This window comes from Leguminivora glycinivorella, chromosome Z (genome assembly GCF_023078275.1).
Source record: "Leguminivora glycinivorella isolate SPB_JAAS2020 chromosome Z, LegGlyc_1.1, whole genome shotgun sequence".
NCBI classification, from domain to species: Eukaryota; Metazoa; Arthropoda; class Insecta; order Lepidoptera; family Tortricidae; genus Leguminivora; species Leguminivora glycinivorella.
The window spans coordinates 32261244-32281839 of record NC_062998.1 but is presented as its reverse complement, the minus strand read 5'-3'; the positions used below and the strand labels follow the sequence as shown (position 1 = coordinate 32281839).

The 20596-nt window shown below is 36.0% G+C and overlaps 1 protein-coding gene across 1 annotated transcript in view; it reads right to left on the bottom strand.

Annotated features, from left to right (window-relative positions):
- LOC125241703 (kalirin-like) overlaps positions 1-20596 on the bottom strand; it is a 129160-nt gene that overhangs the window by 31847 nt on the left and 76717 nt on the right. Inside the window, 1 exon segment of the mRNA XM_048150300.1 lies at positions 3547-3619. Coding sequence (XP_048006257.1) covers positions 3547-3619 — 73 coding nt within the window.

The following is a 20596-nucleotide window of genomic DNA, read 5'->3' as shown; positions in this document are numbered from 1 at the left end:
AGTATAATATTTTGTCGACCGTTATATTTTATAAGAATCCTTTTTTTATTAAAATGACAGCTCAGGTGATGAGTGCCGATGTATAAATTTTAAATGTACTTTTTATGTTAATTTGCTATATAAATATTTTAAAAGAACTGTATATTTTATATTAATAGACAGCCGTTTTTCTATTAAACTGTATCTCTTAAATTGTTTCCAATATAATAATTCAGTTGCCAAATAAATAGTTGGTACTCGCTTCTGAATAAACCGTAGCCGTAACGACATTAAAATGCTACCTCATATTGAAATATTTTGAGGCCCCATTTTAGTCGCCAAACTATTATTTTTGATACTCATTTCTATGGTTATTTAGTCGCCCGGTTAAATACGTGCCCTTAAAGATTACATATTTTGATACACATCTCCTTTATTTATTTTAAGTAATAACTAAATTGGCCTAATCAAAAAAGTGATCCAAATCATCAGCGGAAGTACATACATATTATGTAACATACTCTGTAATAGCTGCTAAAATGATAATATTGTAAATGTTAAAAAGTATATCCTTGTCAACTTACAGTTAACAATCAAGAGTGTAATTTAATGAGGTTTTTGTTTAAATTTGGAATGGCGCCGGATTCCACGTAATTGCAATGAACAGAGAGCCGGAAGCTATGGGAAGCGCCACAAAGAGCGAGGGAAACTGATGGAAAATTATGTGGGCACCATTGTTGTCAATTCGGGTCGCGTAACAAACAATTGCCATATTTGACACTTAACAACAATAGGTACGAAATACAACTCAAATTTGTACCTGAACATTATTTATGTTATTCTATGTAGACGTATCGAGGATCTGAGGCCCATTTCTCGAGGCTACAAGTTACAATTTACAAGTGTCTAATATGACAAGTTGGAAAGAGACTTCCGCTTGTAACTTTTAGCCTCGAGAAATGGGCCACTGAGCTATTAATATCATCATAATCATCATCATTTCAGCCGTTATTCGCCCACTGCTGAGCATAGGCCTCCCTTCGTGTACGCCACTTATCCCGCTATTAATATATAAGTTGCAAAGTATAAGGCTAGACAAATAAATGCTCTTTTTAGGGTTCCGTAGTCAACTAGGAACCCTTATAGTTTCGCCATGTCTGTCTGTCCGTCCGTCCGTCCGTCCGTCCGCGGATAATCTCAGTAACCGTTAGCACTAGAAAGCTGAAATTTGGTACCAATATGTATATCAATCACGCCAACAAAGTGCAAAAATAAAAAATGGAAAAAAATGTTTTATTAGGGTACCCCCCCTACATGTAAAGTGGGGGCTGATATTTTTTTTCATTGCAACCCCAACGTGTGATATATTGTTGGATAGGTATTTAAAAATGAATAAGGGTTTACTAAGATCGTTTTTTGTTAATATTAATATTTTCGGAAATAATCGCTCCTAAAGGAAAAAAAAAAGTGCGTCCCCCCCCCTCTAACTTTTGAACCATATGTTTAAAAAATATGAAAAAAATCACAAAAGTAGAACTTTATAAAGACTTTCTAGGAAAATTGTGTTGAACTTGATAGGTTCAGTAGTTTTTGAGAAAAATACGGAAAACTACGGAACCCTACACTGAGCGTGGCCCGACACGCTCTTGGCCGGTTTTTGTGAATTTCATGGTTGAGGTAGACATAGCGGTAGCTAGATTTATCAAACGTTCATTTTGTCACACCATGTTTAGGTCAAACTTGAGGAACTATTCGTTCATATTCCTCTGAACGATAGAAGGTAGCTAGGTAGGGATGTATACGGATAATTCATATTTCTAAATACCTTTAAGTTTTTGAAACAAGATACTAAACAAGAGCGATGATTACATTAAATTCCAAGTGTCATAAGTTATGTTATTAATAATATTTTGTACAACAAATTGACAAGACCTACTTACATTGATGTTTATAGACAAATGTTAATTTACACAAATGAAAACAAACACGTGAAAAGTTTATCACCGCACATGCACGCATTATAAGCACCTGAAAACGTCTCGACAGCAACTTGGGCAACAATATCTTTTGTCCATTACTCGAGCATGTGCAAGCGCCTCCACGCCACCAAACGACTGATCACGCTATCGTTTCCAAGGAGTTAGATAACGAATGCCGAAGATAAAAGATGACTAACGATAACAGACGAGCAGAAACAACTAGTACTCTACAACACAATACGTAAATGATAATTTATATCCCAAGATGATTTTGTTAATATTTTCGTTAACAATTTAATATATAAAGTACATAAGAGTACTGAGTGGTTCGCCACCATTGATCGCTTTTTCTTTAGTGTATGGTATCAGTTTACATATGAGTATTTTTTTAAACTTCTATAGGTACCGTAGATTTGCTATCCGAAGAACTCATATGGAACTATTGTATGTATGGGCATTTTCCGAAATTGAGACCCAAAAGTAGTGAAAATTGTTAACAAAATTTAACTCTATGTCAGTTTTGTGACGACAATTAACAATAAAATTTATCTAAAAACCAACTTTTTTCATGTTATAAATGTAGATTATTGCTTATAGTTTATGTAATTAACACAAAAGCAGTATTTTTATTGAAATTTCATGCTCAATTGTCGTCACAAAACTGACATTGAGTTAATTTTAGTTAACTACTTTCACTAATGCTGGGTTTCTGCCCAATTTTTGAAAATGCCTGTATTTACATATTTAGCTTGATTCTAAATCATAAGAAAAAAATTTTAAACATCTACGTAAGAAAAGACAGACAAATAAAAATATAAAATCTGTTACGAAAACATCCATTTTCAACTTCAAGATAAAACCGTAAAGTTTAGCTGATTGAGCTATTGAATGTTCGGATAGTTTTACCATACCATAAAATTTAGGTAGGTATTGACTGCAACGGACGACTCATAAACTCCAAGTTACCTCTATTATTGTTGTTAGATACTACAACAACAACATACGTTGGTAAGCTGTGGCTCCTAAATCAAGCAGTAGTCAGACCGAATTTTTTACATTAGCGCAAGAGTGGGCAACTGTGCATCACAGTCACAGGACCTACTAGCCAGTAGGTTCTGTAACAACCCTCTTAGGGTCGGTTGCACCAAACCGCCTGTCAATGTCACCGTTAACGTGTTCGTTAAATATTATTGTATGGAAAGTTCCATAGACGTCTGCTGCGTGACGATGTGTCTGTCAAACAAAAGTGGTTGATGCCACTGTCCCTTAGCACAGTATAATAAAGAGTACTATCGTACAGTATGGCCACTCCCACTCCCCGCTGAAAGTGCCAACCACCCCCTCTCGGTTACCTTACAGTTACCGCCTGTCAAAAACGCGAACAGTCGACCTGTCATATCTCACTCATACAAGCATAGTACGCGTCCATCTACACAAGCTTAGACTGTGTGCTAGGAACGCGCCTCTTTCATATACATATTTGATCGCCAATGTCCGAGGTGTGCCCTTAGTAAACAATGTATTTTGTGAGTGCGCGTTAAAGTAGTGAGTTTACATGCAATGTGGAGAGAATGAACGATAGTCTCACCCGCTAAAACCTCTTCTCTGCTTTCCAGGGCTAGCAGCGGTTACACTACCACCTGGGTCTGAGTTGGATGCCTCTGTGAACAAAAAAAAACAAATTAAAGTAAGCCTTGTGTGTTGTCTACTCGTACGATTATTACTAACGCACTGCGACAACGCGAGGGCGAGTGTATGTAGTGACATTCGAAGGTATACGCCGTGTTTTTTTTGTTTTCCGTTAAATTCCATACTTCGTTAGGTTCATTAACAGGAACCACCTGGTATATCGCTTTTTGTTAAATTCGATGTTTTTTTTGACAGAACCTTAACATTAACTCTTATGTTATCATAAGAGTTAGTGTCAACTATCTGAAAGCACAGTGTCAAAAATCAAATGGGTGTTTTCTTGTGTTTTCCGATCTTTGGTTTTTGCTGTGTACTTAACACAGCAAAAAGGAGTGTACAGTCAGCTGCAGAGAAAAGTAGACCCCCCTGCATACAAATTTGTATGCAAGAGGGTCTACTTTTCTCTGCAGCTGACTGTACAAGTTTCTAATGGGTTGGCAATGCGCACGTGACACTCCTTGAGTATAGGTGACGGTGACCGCTTTCAATCAGGCGGACCGTATGCTTGTTTGCCACCGACGTAGTATTAAAAAAAAGCCCATACATAATTATATCACTGACAAAAAGTAAGAATGACTGATTATCAGACTAAATGTCGAATTGAAAATTGTGTATAAATGTTGTGTTCCAAAATTGAACCTGAACCAGTGCCTGAACCAATCGAGATTTTTTTTCGCAAACATTGATACATTCAAAGTGAAATATCTGTACAAACCGAACTTCGCTCGGTGAGCATAAAAAAATGAAAAAAGCGTTATGCCAAATAACACTTAGCTAGATCGATTTTGCTCCCGAAAACTTCCACATACAAATTTTATCGTCGTCGTAAGAGCCTTTCCGGAATATATATATAGGTACACTCATATATGTACATACCAGCAATTCCCGTCAACTTTGTACAATGCCACGTCAGCAAATTTTAATTGATCCTATTTTGTTACCAACATTTAGTAATATAATTCGACTTTCGTAAGATATATACAGGATAATTGTTATAATTAAGAAAATATAGATACTAGAGAACCTTAATGACGAAATAAAACTTAATAAAATCTCAATTCATCAACAAAATCTTGGTAACAAAATAGGAATTAATAAAAACAAATTTAACTTTTCCCTTAATTTTTGTACAAAGTTGACGGGAATTGCTGATACATAAATTGCTCGTTTAAAGGTAAAAGATATGTAAAAAGATGGTTTCGTAGTAATACATGCTTCCGTTTCTTACAGCCATAAATTCACAGATAAATATCTCTCACATATTGTCATTATCTACCGCAAAAGTTCAATGACCAAACCCAACGTCTTGATGAGATCTGCCAGCCAGAATATAAAGAACTAGGCCAAATTAACTTCTAAGATTTGACCCAAAAACAAACAACAACAAACACGGCAAGTTAAACAAAAACTTGTATTAACAATTACCACGTAATTAAGCCTCTTTCTCAACACAAATGAAAGTAGGTACATGGTATTTTTAAATTTGCATTTACAGAACAGTAACAAAAACGATAGTCGAATGTCCGAGGACTCATAGAACTAAAGCTAACTAAACACGTTTGATACTCAGCTAAGCAACAAACATAGATCACTGCATTTCTACATTGGTAATAGCATACTACGGAATCAGTCTTCCGACCGCCCTACAATGTTCAGTACTGAATCGCCTAATTATAGCTAATCAAGTATACTTAGAATCTCTGACACTTAACAAATCAACATGTACTATTAAGCATGAAATTTAATTAGAGATCTTGCAATTGCACCTGAATAACTCACAGAGCAGCGTAGCGGTTAATCCGACGCACATTCCATACATGGCCAATGTGCATTAATTACATACCCGGAATGCTTTGAGAGCCTAAACGGAAACTGCAACTACATGGCTACATTACACACAACACTACCCTGTACGTTTCAGTGCATTTTCAAGTATCTACACATTGCCAACAAACATCAACAACAACAAGATAAGACAAAAGCTAATCTTGAGTCACAGCACTGACAGTGAGACATAATCAGACTGTCTAGTCCAATCCAAAAATAAAAGAACTTCCTAGTAAAGCGCGAGTGTCATCAAATTGGAATGATTGATACCTGACAGCAATAGCAAGGCTCTAAAGCACCACGAACAGAGGAACATCTGGAGCTGGAGGTAAACTAGAACTGCCTGTAGGGAGCGCGGGGACGTTCAACCAACCGCCGCCTTTAGTGTTGCCCACCGTTTTATTCAGACCGATTATTTTCGGTAAATTAAAAATACATTCACGTGGCTACACTAAAACCATCGTCTTCAACTCTGAGAGCTATAATATTAATGTCAAATATATAAACTCATACATGAAAACATGTATACTTTAAAACATGTATATATATGGACTTCTAATGTAATAACAATATGTTAATAATCGGTTTCCTTTTAGCTGCATGTTAAAGCGAACCCTTTTAGGCTTGGTTTAATGTAAAGACTGGACATAATAAAGACTGACAGTCGTAATGGAATAAACTGGGTCTGTGCGGCTTGCTCGCCTGTCACGTGGTGTCAAATAAAACATGTCAAAACATCGGCTCATACTATGATATAAATACAGAAAACAGAAGTGTGTCAGACGTGTAAAATCTTTCAGAATATACCTAACAGGTAATACTTTTTTTGGAAATGTGGAAATCATCAACGAATATTACAAGACCAACGGGGCAGAACATGTAACATATTACATATTACCAAATATTACTAAGCTAACCCGCTACTCGTAGCGTAGTGTCCATAGAAGTGCAATAATATTAATAATTTGAATGTTGAATGGGTTGTTCATGTGTGGAGATATAAAGTGGATGGGATGATGGTGGCAGCGCTGAGGTGAAGTGTTTACCAAAATCAGTGTTCCGTAAGATCGGCTCGGTTATCGGGCGGCGGCGGCCTCAGACGCGGTCGGGTATTGATTGATGCCCGCCCGGTTGAACTTAGTTAACAACTTAATTAAATACATTTTTAACAAAATCTAAAAATACCAAAAAGGTTTAGAATTCAATTCACATTAACAAAGGATAGGTGGGTACCTAATATGTGCACCTACGTTGTCAATAAAACACGAAGCCGTATTAAAAGTATGGTAACAATAAAGAAACACAAAATGGAATAACAATTGACTTGTTACCGTTAGGTACATTATTGGTTGACCAGGTAACAAAAATATAATGGCCAACACAAAACCTCTACCTAGTCTAGCCATAAGTTCTGTTACAAATGAAAATAAACATATTTTTAAAATAATGTAATTTATTTACCACAAGTAAATGTTTATTTGTAGGTAAGTTAATAAGGTTTCTAAACAATATATTTTTTATTCAAAATGCCCGCCTTTAGCTTTAATACATGCCCTCAAACGATCCGGCCACTCGTCTATAGATTTACACACTGTCTCCATTGGAAAATTTGCCACTGCTACTTTCAAAGATTTTTTTAGAGAATCGATATTGGTATGGCGTATAGTCTCAAGTATACGCACACAACTCTTGAGAAGCTAAAGAGATAGTTGGAAGGGTTCAGCGAGGTCATCATCCAGCTTACGTCATGGTTTGGTGGGGTGTGTCGTATAAAGGCGTCTCTGAGATACATTTTTGCGAAAAAGGAGTAAAAATTTCAGCTAAAGTGTATCAGGATACGGTTTTAGAAACAGTAGTTAAACCACTCAACGATACAATGTTTAAAAATGTGCACTGGACCTTTCAACAGGACTCAGCCCCGGGTCATAAAGCTCGCACCACCCAGATTTGGCTGCAAAGGAATGTTCCGGACTTCATCAAGGCAGATGATTGGCCCTCTTCTAGTCCCGACTTAAATCCCCTGGACTATAAATTGTGGTCAGTGTTAGAGGACATGGTCTGCTCTAAACGCCATACCAATATCGATTCTCTAAAAAAATCTTTGAAGGTAGCAGTGGCAAATTTTCCAATGGAGACAGTGCGTAAATCTATAGACGAGTGGCCGGATCGTTTGAGGGCATGTATTATAGCTAAAGGCGGGCATTTTGAATAAAAAATATATTGTTTAGAAACCTTATTAACTTACCTACAAATAAACATTTACTTGTGGTAAATAAATTACATTATTTTAAAAATATGTTTATTTTCATTTGTAACAGAACTTATGGCTAGACTAGGTACTTAACGTATACATTATGTATAGTCGAAGTTTAGGCAAGATTTGAGCATTATATATTAAGCTTATCTGAAAGAGATCGTTATTCTGTCGTATTTAATTACAATTATAGAGGTAATTGTGACTTGTAAATTTTGTGATACTAAATATGCATTTTTGATCAAACTACATTGTAGTTGTAATTTTACTTAGCGAATGACCGATTAATGGCCAGTTATTCTGTTATTGACACCACCATATGTCTTACACGCCTCGTCTCATAGGGAAGAAGGGTTCAATTATCTAATATAAAGTCTGTGCGGAAAGAGAGCCGTACAATGTTTTGAATGCCATACCTTGCATGTTTTTCCGCACACAATCCATCGTTACGTTACTGCATGGTGAACAGGAGAACCATGAGTACATAAATAAATACCTATATAATAGATAAAGTACAATGGGAACGATCAACACCTAACGTATACAATAGAACTAAACTAGAATATGTATTCATCTAGAGAGCCAGCATTCACATGCGGCTTTGCATGATTGACCGGACGCGGACGAGCACAGCCACAGCACATGTGTCAAAGGTGTAGGCCGGCCGCCAGTCGGACCAAAGGTTATTATGCTTTCTTGTTGATGGAGTACCTATTTCTAGATCGTCCAAAACCTTACTAAATTTCCCAAGAACTTCCACCTTTTCCCTCTGCAGTCATTCCGTTCTATATGCAAGTGTGGATTACCAACAATATTAATGTCATTAGCGTATTTCATTTCAGTCATCTATATCTACATAGCAGCTTTGTCTTTGCTTGGAATAGGTAGAACGCAAAACAAGAACATACTTGTAACAGATAGCGTACTAAACGTAGACTTGTAGTTGCAAGAACAAAAAATAAGTGTTTCACCACAGAATATACATAAGAAGACTAGGTTTAAAATACAAATTCAACAAGTTTTTCCTCGAATATTTATTTGTTAATCAACATTTCACTTCACCCCCGCATTTTCCGATGTTAAATATAAATACAGTATGGCGTTTACCAACGTATTTATTTTAATAACTTGGGTGTCCTAACAATATTTTTGACGCAATATTTGTACCGCCGACTGTACTTTTTTTATCTTTTCGAGGTATCTATATAAATTTTCCGCGTTACCAAAGAGGACTGGCATAAACAGAACGAATGAACGAAGGATAATATTTGAAAATGACGTAATATTTGTTGAATTTTCCTATATTACCTACTATACCAAAACTAAATAGCAAAATGTTACCCAAAATTAACATAAAATAATGGTTCATAGTTTTCATGAACGTTTTTCCATCAACAAAAAAGTCCATTTTAGCAATATCTTCCTGGAAATATACTCTTCCATATAAGTGCGACAGAGCCAGACTGCGTTTCTATAGGCGTCAACGATTGTCATTTCGGCTAGGCCGGTATGAGCATGACTGTATCTGCAGAACGATAAAATCAATTTCGTTTAGGATGTTCCAAGCGTGTATCAGTCGTTCCTTCAGAAAGATACTAGAACGGCCGAAGAAAACAACATGTGGCGGGTGGCATCCTGGTTTGCACATTACAAAACTAGCTTTATCTAGCCAGCCCGTCCGCGTTGAATAAGATAATTAGGTACACTGAGCAGAAAAAGGATGACCTCTCTACATATTAATTCAAATATCTTTAAACTAATTAGGCAATTACAAAGGTGTGTTCGTTGGTCCAGGTTATGCGCTGTCAGTTTCAAATGGCATCAAAATCCTTATAGCCGTTTTTGTTAATTGTTTTAAACAATTAAGTTGAATTGAAGTTCTTTTTTACGAAATTCAATGAACCAACGTATTGATATCAGATTTTACTTGTAACTTGTAAAAGTAAAGAACTCTACTAGGGGTGACGTGTGCTGTGTAATGGCCAATGGGCTGGCGAAACTTACCATCAACCAGCCCTAGCCGGTACAAATATTCAAAAACAAAAAACCAACTTTATTACAATACAATGAACTATTAAAATAGGTACTAATAAAATAAATGTGGCTTGAGAAGAAGGTCATTATTTTGTTACCTAGTAAACTCGGACTTGTTTACAAATAAAAATAAATTAATGTTAATATGTAACACTATGATAACTTTAGAAATAGGTACGTGTTTAATATTAATATCCTTGGATTATTTGCGCTCAAGTTGTACACCTATCAGCTAGCATACATATTACGATGGACACTATATTGAATGAAACGAGCCAGACCGGTTGGCGGTCGGTACAATTGTCATTTCGCATGGCATGGCAATTAAAAAAGTGATAGTTAACGAACATCTGTCAGTTTTACCTTATAAGTATGTAAGTGATGTTTCCATATAAAGGTACAAACTGAATATGAAAAAAAAAATACTGCATTGTAACGATTTCAGATTCAGGTTGGTGTAATAGGAACTAGCAAAACCAAACCAACCAACGCCGCACTAGGTAACATATTAAATTTTAATGGTGTTTGTAGACCGTGGCCATGCATAAAAAAACATCTCTTAGCAATCATAATACAATTAATAAACGAAGATGGCGATGGCGGTCGGCAGATCGCACTCCGCACGTGCCATCGTCACTGGTCGATCTACTCATAAGCAAAGTTATATTTAAATCAGTGCGTCCACTACGTTTATCTGCAGCAATGTTAAGGTTGAATTCCGATTCGTTTACGTCACGCTTCAAGAGAACAGAATAGATCCGTGACCCTACTGGATCTATCATCTACCACAGACTTAATTTATTATCATTTATAGATTTTGTATACCTAATTTAAAAACAGAACCCATACAAAATGACATTCCCACTATCAACAATACAGAAAAGTTTACCTACTGTAATATTTAAGGGAGGTGACCACAATAAATAGTAGGTATATTTTTCCCTTAAGTTCAAAAGTTAGTTGGCTGTAGGCTGTATTTAAGCGAATACCTGCATATATTGCGTACCCAACATGTGTTACTTACACAAAACGCGAGACCCCAACATGAAGCAATAATAAAGCTCTCATGCATGCAGCAGGGGCGATGAAGTACATAGGTCCAAATTGGAAGTCTGCTAAAACATCTCTATGGTTTGATGAAAGGTACTACATACATATCTAGTGAAAGGCGAGTGCGCCTCGCTTGAATAACCAAACTTTGACATGGTTCAAATCAATATAGCTATTCCGCGAGTGAGACACTATTCGAGGGAGTAAAACAACTCTTGAAAGATGTGGTTTTAACAATATCTGCTTTACTTTTGTCACATAGTCAAGCAGCAGCAATTCGAATGCAAATAGTATTAATTTTTAAAACTAAATCCATAACTCCCTTGGGATGGGAACAAAATAGTACATTATTCTTCAGTACATGTAGATAGATGCAATGAGACCTTTAGTACGTTTTCACATATCCGATCCGATATCGGATGTAGGACGGATATCCCATACATTACAGGCGCCATCTTGAATTTTTTCCATTGTAATCTTTCCGACATCCGATATCGGATCGGATAATGAAAAAACGGACTTAAACAGCAGATGTGATGAAAAATATATATATTTTTAATATTATAGGTTGAAACTTCGGAGAACCATCTGTACTGAAAAACGTCGTCGTACGATACACGTGCGACACAGGCTTCCGCTTTTGAAAGTGCTGGATGGAACGGACAGTATTTTCGTTATTTTCCTACTTATTATCTAAATTTAATCCGTTTTGTTCTTTGTTTTATTACGCAACTAACATAAATTGTAATGAAAATAAAATGTGGATGCAAAACAAACATGGATATTATAACATATTTTTAGGTCGCCTTTTACTCTCTACTATATTCTCACTGCTGAGGCGAAAAGACTTCACGAGCTCAAAGTTATTTACATCTCGTGCGCTTTTGAGTGCATCTCTAAGCTCAAGTCTCTAAATTAGATCTATAAAGTCTGTTTTAATACAGTTGCTCATAAAGTGCCCGTTTTTTGGCTTGTTTAGAGATGTTGAATTTCACGAACGTGCGTAAAAAGTGTGCGTTTCATTTTACAATTACCTACCGGAGTGTTTTAATGTTAGTCTAGTTTTCAGTTTTACTTAATGCTAGCACGTCCAATAACCTTAATAGATTAAAAAAATAGTCATAAATAAATGTGATTTCCTACATCGTGGCATAAATATGTAGGTCGATTGAATTAAAATATGCAATCGTAAATGTTTATTGTATTTATGGCTCACAATGAAGTAAATTAATTGTGTAGGATGTAATACTTTTAATTGTCAAAAAATAAATATATTTATACAGCAAATATTATAGGACATTCTAACACAGATTGACTGAGGCTTGTGTTGTGGGTACTCAGACAACGATATACATACACAACATAATAAACAAATGCTTATATACGTAGATAGAAAACATCCATGACTCAGGAACAAATATCTGTGCTCATCACACAAATAAATGCCCTTACCAGGATTCGGACCCGGGACCGCGGCTTAGCAGGCGAGTACACTACGCGCTAGGCCAGACCCGTCGACAAAAATGCGTCAATGTCAATGCGAAAATTAAGTTCTGGTTGTTTATCAATCTTCAATAGTTTTCTTTCGTTATTGTATTTTAATTATTTCGCGTTTGTATGAAAAAACGTCGTTCGTTACACGTGCAAGAAAAGAATGTCATTATTCACTTCCCCAGTATTGCCACTAGCTTGGCTCGTGGCAAGATGTCTCGAGAAGTAATGACACACTTCTCGCACTAGTAACGAAATGCACTATTGCTTGCACGGGATTTATAATAAACACTCGAAAGAATATCGTTTATTATATTTGTTACATCTTCCAGCTAGTAATTCCGTCGCTTTGGTGTAGTGAAAAATGTTGCTTCAATCGGCAACTAAGCTATTTTCCCCCTTTGAGTCTGGAAAGCCTCACAAAGCTAACATTATTTACTTACGTTATTTTAATATTGGTATCCTTTCGTACGTCTTAAACTAACAACTTGATACATACAGTTTAGAGCATAACTAAGCCATCGTGCATCATTTTGACATGATTTTTTTTTTTAGAAAAGGCTTATATTTCATTTAGTTTCTGTTTTATTATTAACTAGCTTTTACGCGCGGCTTCGCTCGCGTCAGAAAGAGACAAAAAGTAGCCTATGTCACTCTCCATCCCTTCAACTATCTCCACTTAAAAAATCACGCCAATACGTCGCTCCGTTTTGCCGTGAAAGACGGACAAACAAACAGACACACACACTTTCCCATTTATAATATTAGTATGGATTGTTGAAACACTTAACTAACTGACCCATTACGTTATTGCAGATAAATAAAACCTTTTTCCCCTCACTAGCTCGGAAACACGTGTTTTGTCCTTTAATACCAGCGGGTAAAAACGCATTTTATCCACTAGTGGGTAAAGTAATTTGACCTTGAATAAAGTCAAATTAACTGCTTTAAAATTGATAAAAGTAGGTGAATCTAGTAATAAAGACGATTTACCACCTGTGGAACTACTGGAAGCAGTGATAAACGCATTTTTTGCGTTGTAGTTTCCTCGCTATAGTGAGGGGAAAAGTTTTGTGTTACACTCGGGTGCAAATGTATTTTACTTCTCGTGTGTTAAAAAACTCGCAAGTTCAGGATTCTATTCTCGAACCACTCGCTTCGCTCGTGGTTCAACTATAGAATCCTTTCACTTGCTCGTTTCTCAATTCCACACTCGGCGTTAAAATACAACTTTGTCCCCTTGTATAACAAATAACTATTAATAAACATTTTATCCATTAGATAATAATTTGTGATGAATCAATTTGTTCAGGTTCAGTGTTCATAAGTAATTACAGTAACAATAAAAACCTTATCGTACGTATCAACTATGAATCTACAGGATGAGGCCAAAAGAATTAAAGAAATGTTAAAACAATTAGAAAGGTTTTTGAAAAAAAAATATTTTTTTTAGTTTTTTTGGACGTCAATTCAAATAATAAGTAAATGTTCTTCATAAAGTTGGAACTTAGAATGAGTTAATAATAACTCTGAAACTAGGCGAAATCCATATGACACTAGTCTTTCAAAAAATGTGATCAGAATTGCGCTGTTAAAGATATGCGGGTTTCGTGCGAGTACTCTGTATATGCCTAACCTAATCCCATCTATTGCATTCACAATCGTGCTAATTTCATGAATGTAAATATTTTTAACCAATAACTATTTTTAAATAATTTAAAATATATGCTTTGAACAATTTGCACGGGTAGCATGGTCGCGCGATAGACGATAAAATATCAGGCCGTCCCTATCGCACTATTAGTAAGTGCGATAGGGACGGCCAGATATTTTATCATTTATCGCGCGACCATAATTGCCTGCCAGGATAGGTTTTTTTATAATGGTTCATTACATGCTCTTTAAAATCAGGTGCATAATATATATTTTTATGGTTACCCTAAAATGAAGTCCGCTACAAAAATTAACTAAGCGCTTTGTTCGTCTATTTGCGTTAACTCAGTTTTGCACCACGGTCAGTTTAACTACAAAGCTAAGCATGATATTTATTTATAAGAATGGAATTCTTTACTTTATGACCTACCTACTGAGAAATATAAGTTAAGTGGTAATTTCAGTCTCAGTTTCTGTATGAAACAATGAAAAATGTATAAATTGAATAAAATAATTTGTAAGGCAGTTTCGTAGCGACACTCAGGGAGTCATATTCTGCGTTTAGTATTTTTGTGTAAGATTGTCGTTTAATTATCAACAATTTACGGAGGTACAAATATTGACTCTCCGTTGTGCTCCGAACTGTACACAATTAACTAGTTATGGCATACCATGCTTAAAAGGTGCTTAAAAAGCTTCGTTCTCTATACACTTTACAGACCTTTTTATTAGAATCGAAAATTCGAAATCCTATCAACTTGAAAGTTAATAAATAATTAGAGTAAGCGTTTCGGTAACTGACCTTTTTCTATATTAATCATTAAATATTAATGGAAAAAATTACGTTTCCGGCGGGACTTGAACCCGCATCTTTGCGAGATCCGGCGCGGCTTCCGTAGTTCAATTGGTTAAGACTGTTAAAAGCAATGAACGGATTGCAGAAGATGTGGGTTCAAGTCCCGCCGAAAGCGTAAATTTTTCATTTTTTTTCCTTTAATATAAAAATGTTTAGAATCATTGACAGACGTTAATAAACTAACCGTATCGTCTAAATATTGTTTGTATTACAAACAACGAAATCACAATATTGTCAGTGATATATACAAATAAATGACACACTTCTGGTTGGATTAAAATAATACACGTCTAAAATAAACCTGCGTGGATACAAATCGCGACGTAGCGCTGGCGGCGATAGCGATACACGGCGCTGCACACTGTTAAATTAACCGTGCGCCTCATTTACACTTATTTACATTATTTCAACTAACTAATAAACATGGATGACGAAAAATAATTACAAAAACATCAATAAATAGCCATGAAAATATAGACTACAGGTTACGGCTTAGGTCTTTTGCTCTCAAGGTTAGGTCGTCATTGTTACAGTGTTTATTCGTATTATTGTACCCGGGACGTATCAATGTTCAAAAAGGGATAGACGGGTAAGTAAATGTATATTATTACGCTGCAATTTAGTACTTATTCATACAGTCGTCAACAACCAGGGTTAACAGAGTCGAATAAAATCTCCCCGCATAACACACAGCGATACCTAAAGTGAAACATGAGACATGCATACGATGCATACCGTTCTACGTATGATTAGTATTAAGCTCTAACCGTAAAATCGAGTGCTATTGGAGGCATTAACGTGTGCTAATATTGCGTTGATACATTCCCGGCAGTTTGGGTTACAGCCGCCGCATTCAGCGCACAAGTTAATTGAACGTACACTTGATGTTCATTCATATTGAAAAGATACATGGTTTGTGAGCCAATCGTACCTTTCTAATTATGTAGGTGTACATTGTCGTGCTACGTTATGCAACTATTATGGACGGAGGAAGTCATTCATATTGTTACTTCATTGAATTTTATTTAGAGCGCAGTCTTAGATCGTCTGGTTAACAAGATACCATCGCATTAGTACTAAAAGTTCTGGAAAGTTCATGTTAAATTAATGAATCATGAATAATGAAACCGAGTGGCACATGCTAATTATTGCATATAAGGTATCGATCAATAATATATCACACTAGCTTTTGTCTGCGGCTTCACTTGCGAAATTCGAAAATTTTTGAATGCTCAGAAAGAGACAAAAAGTACCCTATGTCTTCAACTAACTCGATTTAAAAAATCACGTCAATTCGTCGCTAAACTCGCTAAGTTTTGCTGTGAAAGACGGACAAACAAACAGACACACGTACTTTCCCATTTATAATATTAGTATGGATTTATGATTTTTTTGTATGATCATGTTGAGAGTATTCAAGTCATAATTATGTTAAGATACAGCGGGGCAAATCTCGACTGGGCAAATGTAACTGGTCCATTTTTTCCATGTTTTACAATGTTTGCATTCTTAAATAGAGTGTCCACCGGTTATATATTTTATTTACTTTATTTATTTATTATACATTTAGAATTCAACATCATAGTGTAATAAATAATGGAAAAAATTGACGTTACAACTGTCGACATTTTCCCCGCTGTACCTTACTTGTACTTTTGTACAGATTTATGATGTGTAGGTACCGCAATTGGTTTTAATTAATGAACAAAAGGAGATCAAAAAAAGCTGTAATAAAAAATACCATGCAATTTATGCCTCAAACAAAAAGTCAATACCTACCACTTTTTGAACATAATATGTAATGTAAATATTGCTATAGTTTTTGAATTTCATATTTTTTGTTTTATGATTAAAAAAAAGTAACTGCTGAGTTCAGTGACCTAGCACCTGCAATATGTAGTATGTTAGTCTTCAAATACCACAAAAATATATGTCTAATGGTCATAGTCTTCAAACAAATTTATGTCAGATATTTTTGCAGCCTTAGTTGAGTAACGTTGCTGACGACTGTTTCAGCACAATATAGCTTATTTGTGCCCAAGTCTAGTATAAGGCCCCACTTTGTCACTTCCTTAATGACAAGATTTGCTTGTATTTCCATACGAACAACCTATCTAAGCACCCTTATGGCAAGCGCCAACGTAGGACTTTTTGCTCGGAATTAAATGTGTAGAAGTTTAGTGAAACGTCTCACTTTGTCGCTTACCATAAGGACGCGATTTGCTTGTATCTTTAGGGTCTTCCCAAACATATCAACGCGAAATCGGCTGCCGCCGACCAAATATCGCTCGCGTACGCATGCGTTTAGTTCATAGTAACGAACGATTTTTGACTGGCTAGAGCAGATTCCGCGTCGATATGGGGAAACCCTTATATGAGTAACCTCCTTACGGCAATCGACAAAATGGGACTTTTTGCTGGAGAATGGCACAAATATTTTTTGTGGTTTTTGTGGAAATTTATGATTTCAAGTACATTTTAGATCTATGAGAGTGTTTCATTCATCAAGCGAAACACAATAAATTTGAATCGCTAAAGTCCCTAGAGAAAGGTAGGTATCAATATTTCTAATTTCTTGACTACCGTATTAGGACTTTTCATAAACTCCATTGTCTGAGCCCATTTAATAATTACACAATCACATGTTTGATTAATTATGGCACTTTTAAACTAAATATTTTTATACGATTTGGAGTATATTGTACCTACTTCTAAATTCATTGTAAATACACCTTTTACTTTTGGGTATCTAAAGACTGTATCGTTAAGTATGAGGACAACTTTGAGTAGCCGTATTTATTTGCTATTATATTTTTTTCTTAAAACAAGACATAGGCTTAATAAAGCACATAATAAGGTTCACATTTTGTCCTAGAAACTCGACGTAAAGCAAGTGGTTTAGACAGTATTGACTTAATCCTCCCGAGTAACAATTACGATTCCGGACAAATGCTACTAGAAAATTCACAAAGTGCGTAAAAAACGATACGATTGCGAAAAAAAATTGTACTGTGTGAACCTCAACGACATATGATCCACAAAGCAGAATATCTGGACATAGTCTAGCCATAGTTATTTTTAAGAAATAAAGTTCAGGATCTGTGTATGGCGGCCATTTAGAGAATGTGGCATGGTGCTTCCTCTAACTCCGACTTTGATGTCGAATTTAACTATCATACACTGTTTATATCGATTTGGTTTAGGCACTGTTCAAACACCGTGAATGTCAGTTAGACTTTGGCCTATGGCTAATTTTTTTATCTGTTTCTCTCATCCTGCTTGCATCAAAAATTTACGACAATCCGGAACGTTGCTCAAAATAGCGTTTTTTTTAATTATATAAATTCACCGCATTTATTCTGCAAGTACCCAATTGAAAAACCATGAAGAGGACTCTTAAAGAATATATTTTGGCAGCATATTAACCTTTGTTTGTTGAAATCGTACAAACAGTCATTGAAATATTCTCAAATTAAGCCAGATAGGGGTTGTCCGAAATTTATTTGCTAGACCTTAATGAAAGTACCATAAAGTCTCTAAAATAAAAATAAAATTAGGCCTTCTTATATCAAATAGTGCTTACCAATACCTTCAGATCATACTCTCGGAACATAATAATATAAAATTATGCACACGTCAACATTTAGACGAGGTTTGTTTTGTCCTTATACTTATCGATACAGTCCTTAATAGTGCCGAATGGCAGTCTACTATTTAAAATGAGTTTGCTGTAGGTAAATAAACTCAATCTTATTCTGCATGTTCGCCTGTTTGAACATGATACGACTATTTTAAACCACTTGCATCGCATTAATATTAAGCAATAATAAATTTACGTTATCTGTAAGGTTAATGTAAGACAATTTTCTAAATTAATTTATTTGTAATTTATATTCCTGTTCGCCAATGTCCCCACCGAGTAAATATACTTAAATAGTACCTGCACAGAATGTTTGCATATCCATTACACACTGACGATTACGCAGCAGGTTAAGAAACATACAATTGTTCTTACCCTTGTTGTTAGTCATTTATGTTGATCAACAATTACTATTAATCACTTATACACGAAAGAGAGCAGACACTAATGTAGTGGCAGCAGCAACACCAGGCTGCTCCCGCGCGGTCAGCGAGTCCACTGTCGACATTATTGTGCAAGACCCGTGCCAGCTCCCATTCAATTTCATATATGGAAGCAGTCGCGCACGCACGCTACTTTGGACAGTTACAACAAGAGAATAATCTACACGCAAATCAAATTGTGAATACGGAATGATAAGACGGAGCAACGCTGTTCACTCTTTCATAACAAATACACTCCAACAAGTCTCTAAGAGATCGAAGTGTCCATAGCTAAGCACACCGGTGTTGTTATGCAGAAATGGTCACGAAATGTCGATTATCATTATCAATTCCTAACAGTATTTTCTAACACAATTATTTATAATAATCAGCCTTGAATTAATGAAAGTTAGTTTTTTTCCCCTCACTAGCTCGGAAACACGTGTTTTGTCCTTTACTACCAGCGGGTAAAAACGCATTTTTAACCGTCGCCTCATATCTCTCAAGAAGGACGGTTATCAAGTCGTCTGAATGTTTTTTTTTTATGTTTGTTCCTCGATATCTCCGTCGTTACTGGACCGATTTTGAAAATATTTTTTTTTGATTGAATGTATATGCATACAGATTGATTTTTCTCAGAACCCAGTTCTGAGAAAAATGGGACCAATCGAGGGAACTCCTCGAATCTGAAAGGCATACATATGGTGATTTTTGTGTTTTTAAAGGAACAGCATTTAGGTACGGAACAGTGACATTTGGTGCAGTGGAACTGCTGATGATGGCCAGAACGGAACTCTTCAAATCTGAACGGCACGCTTATAGTGACTTTGGTATTTTTATAAGAACAGCATGCACTTTCGTCCAGAACAGTGACATTTGGTGCAGTGGAATGGCTGATGATGGTCAGAACCGAACTCCTCAAATCTGAACGGCACGCTTATAGTGACTTTTGTATTTTAATAAGAACAGGGTGCGTAGCCGAACGGCACAAACGCTCACGAAACGAAACGCTAGTAGATATCTATCCCTATCGCTCTTGCGTATTGGCGCAACAGAGCCGGCCTACGTTTCGTTTTCGTTTGGCGTCGGAGAAATGCCATTCAGCTACTACCTAATATGCAGACATAAAGTCGATACTAAACTCTACATTCTCCGGCACTGGATTTTTGCCCTGAGAATAAGGTACAGGCAAAACTCGACTGGGGGGGCAAGTGTAACTGGTCCATTTTTTCCATGTTTTACATTGTTTGCATTATTAAATAGTGTCCACCGGTTATATATGGTAGGTGTGTTCAGTGAATACATGTAGAACTCAACATCATAGTGTAATAATAGAAAAAATAGATTAGTTACAATTGCCCCCCAGTCGAGAATTGCCCCGCTGTACCTTACCTACATATTGGAAAACACTATACACTACACTTACGTATAGTGTAGGTAGTAAGGTACAAATATTGAGTGCATTATTGATTTAGGTACATGACATGATCTTTTACTGAAATATAATTTCGTGATTCTTCTTGTTTCGTGAAGTCATTTACAATAACATCTATTAATATACACTGAGGCGATTTCGAACTAAATAGCGCAGTATCACAACGCGATGCGAAGACGCGTACCTAGTGGGGATAACTAGTGTTAGTTGAACCAAATTTGGTTGTAAATTATATTGGCCAAATAAGGCGTAGTTAGTCAAGGTTCACCCAAATTTGGAAACAAAGA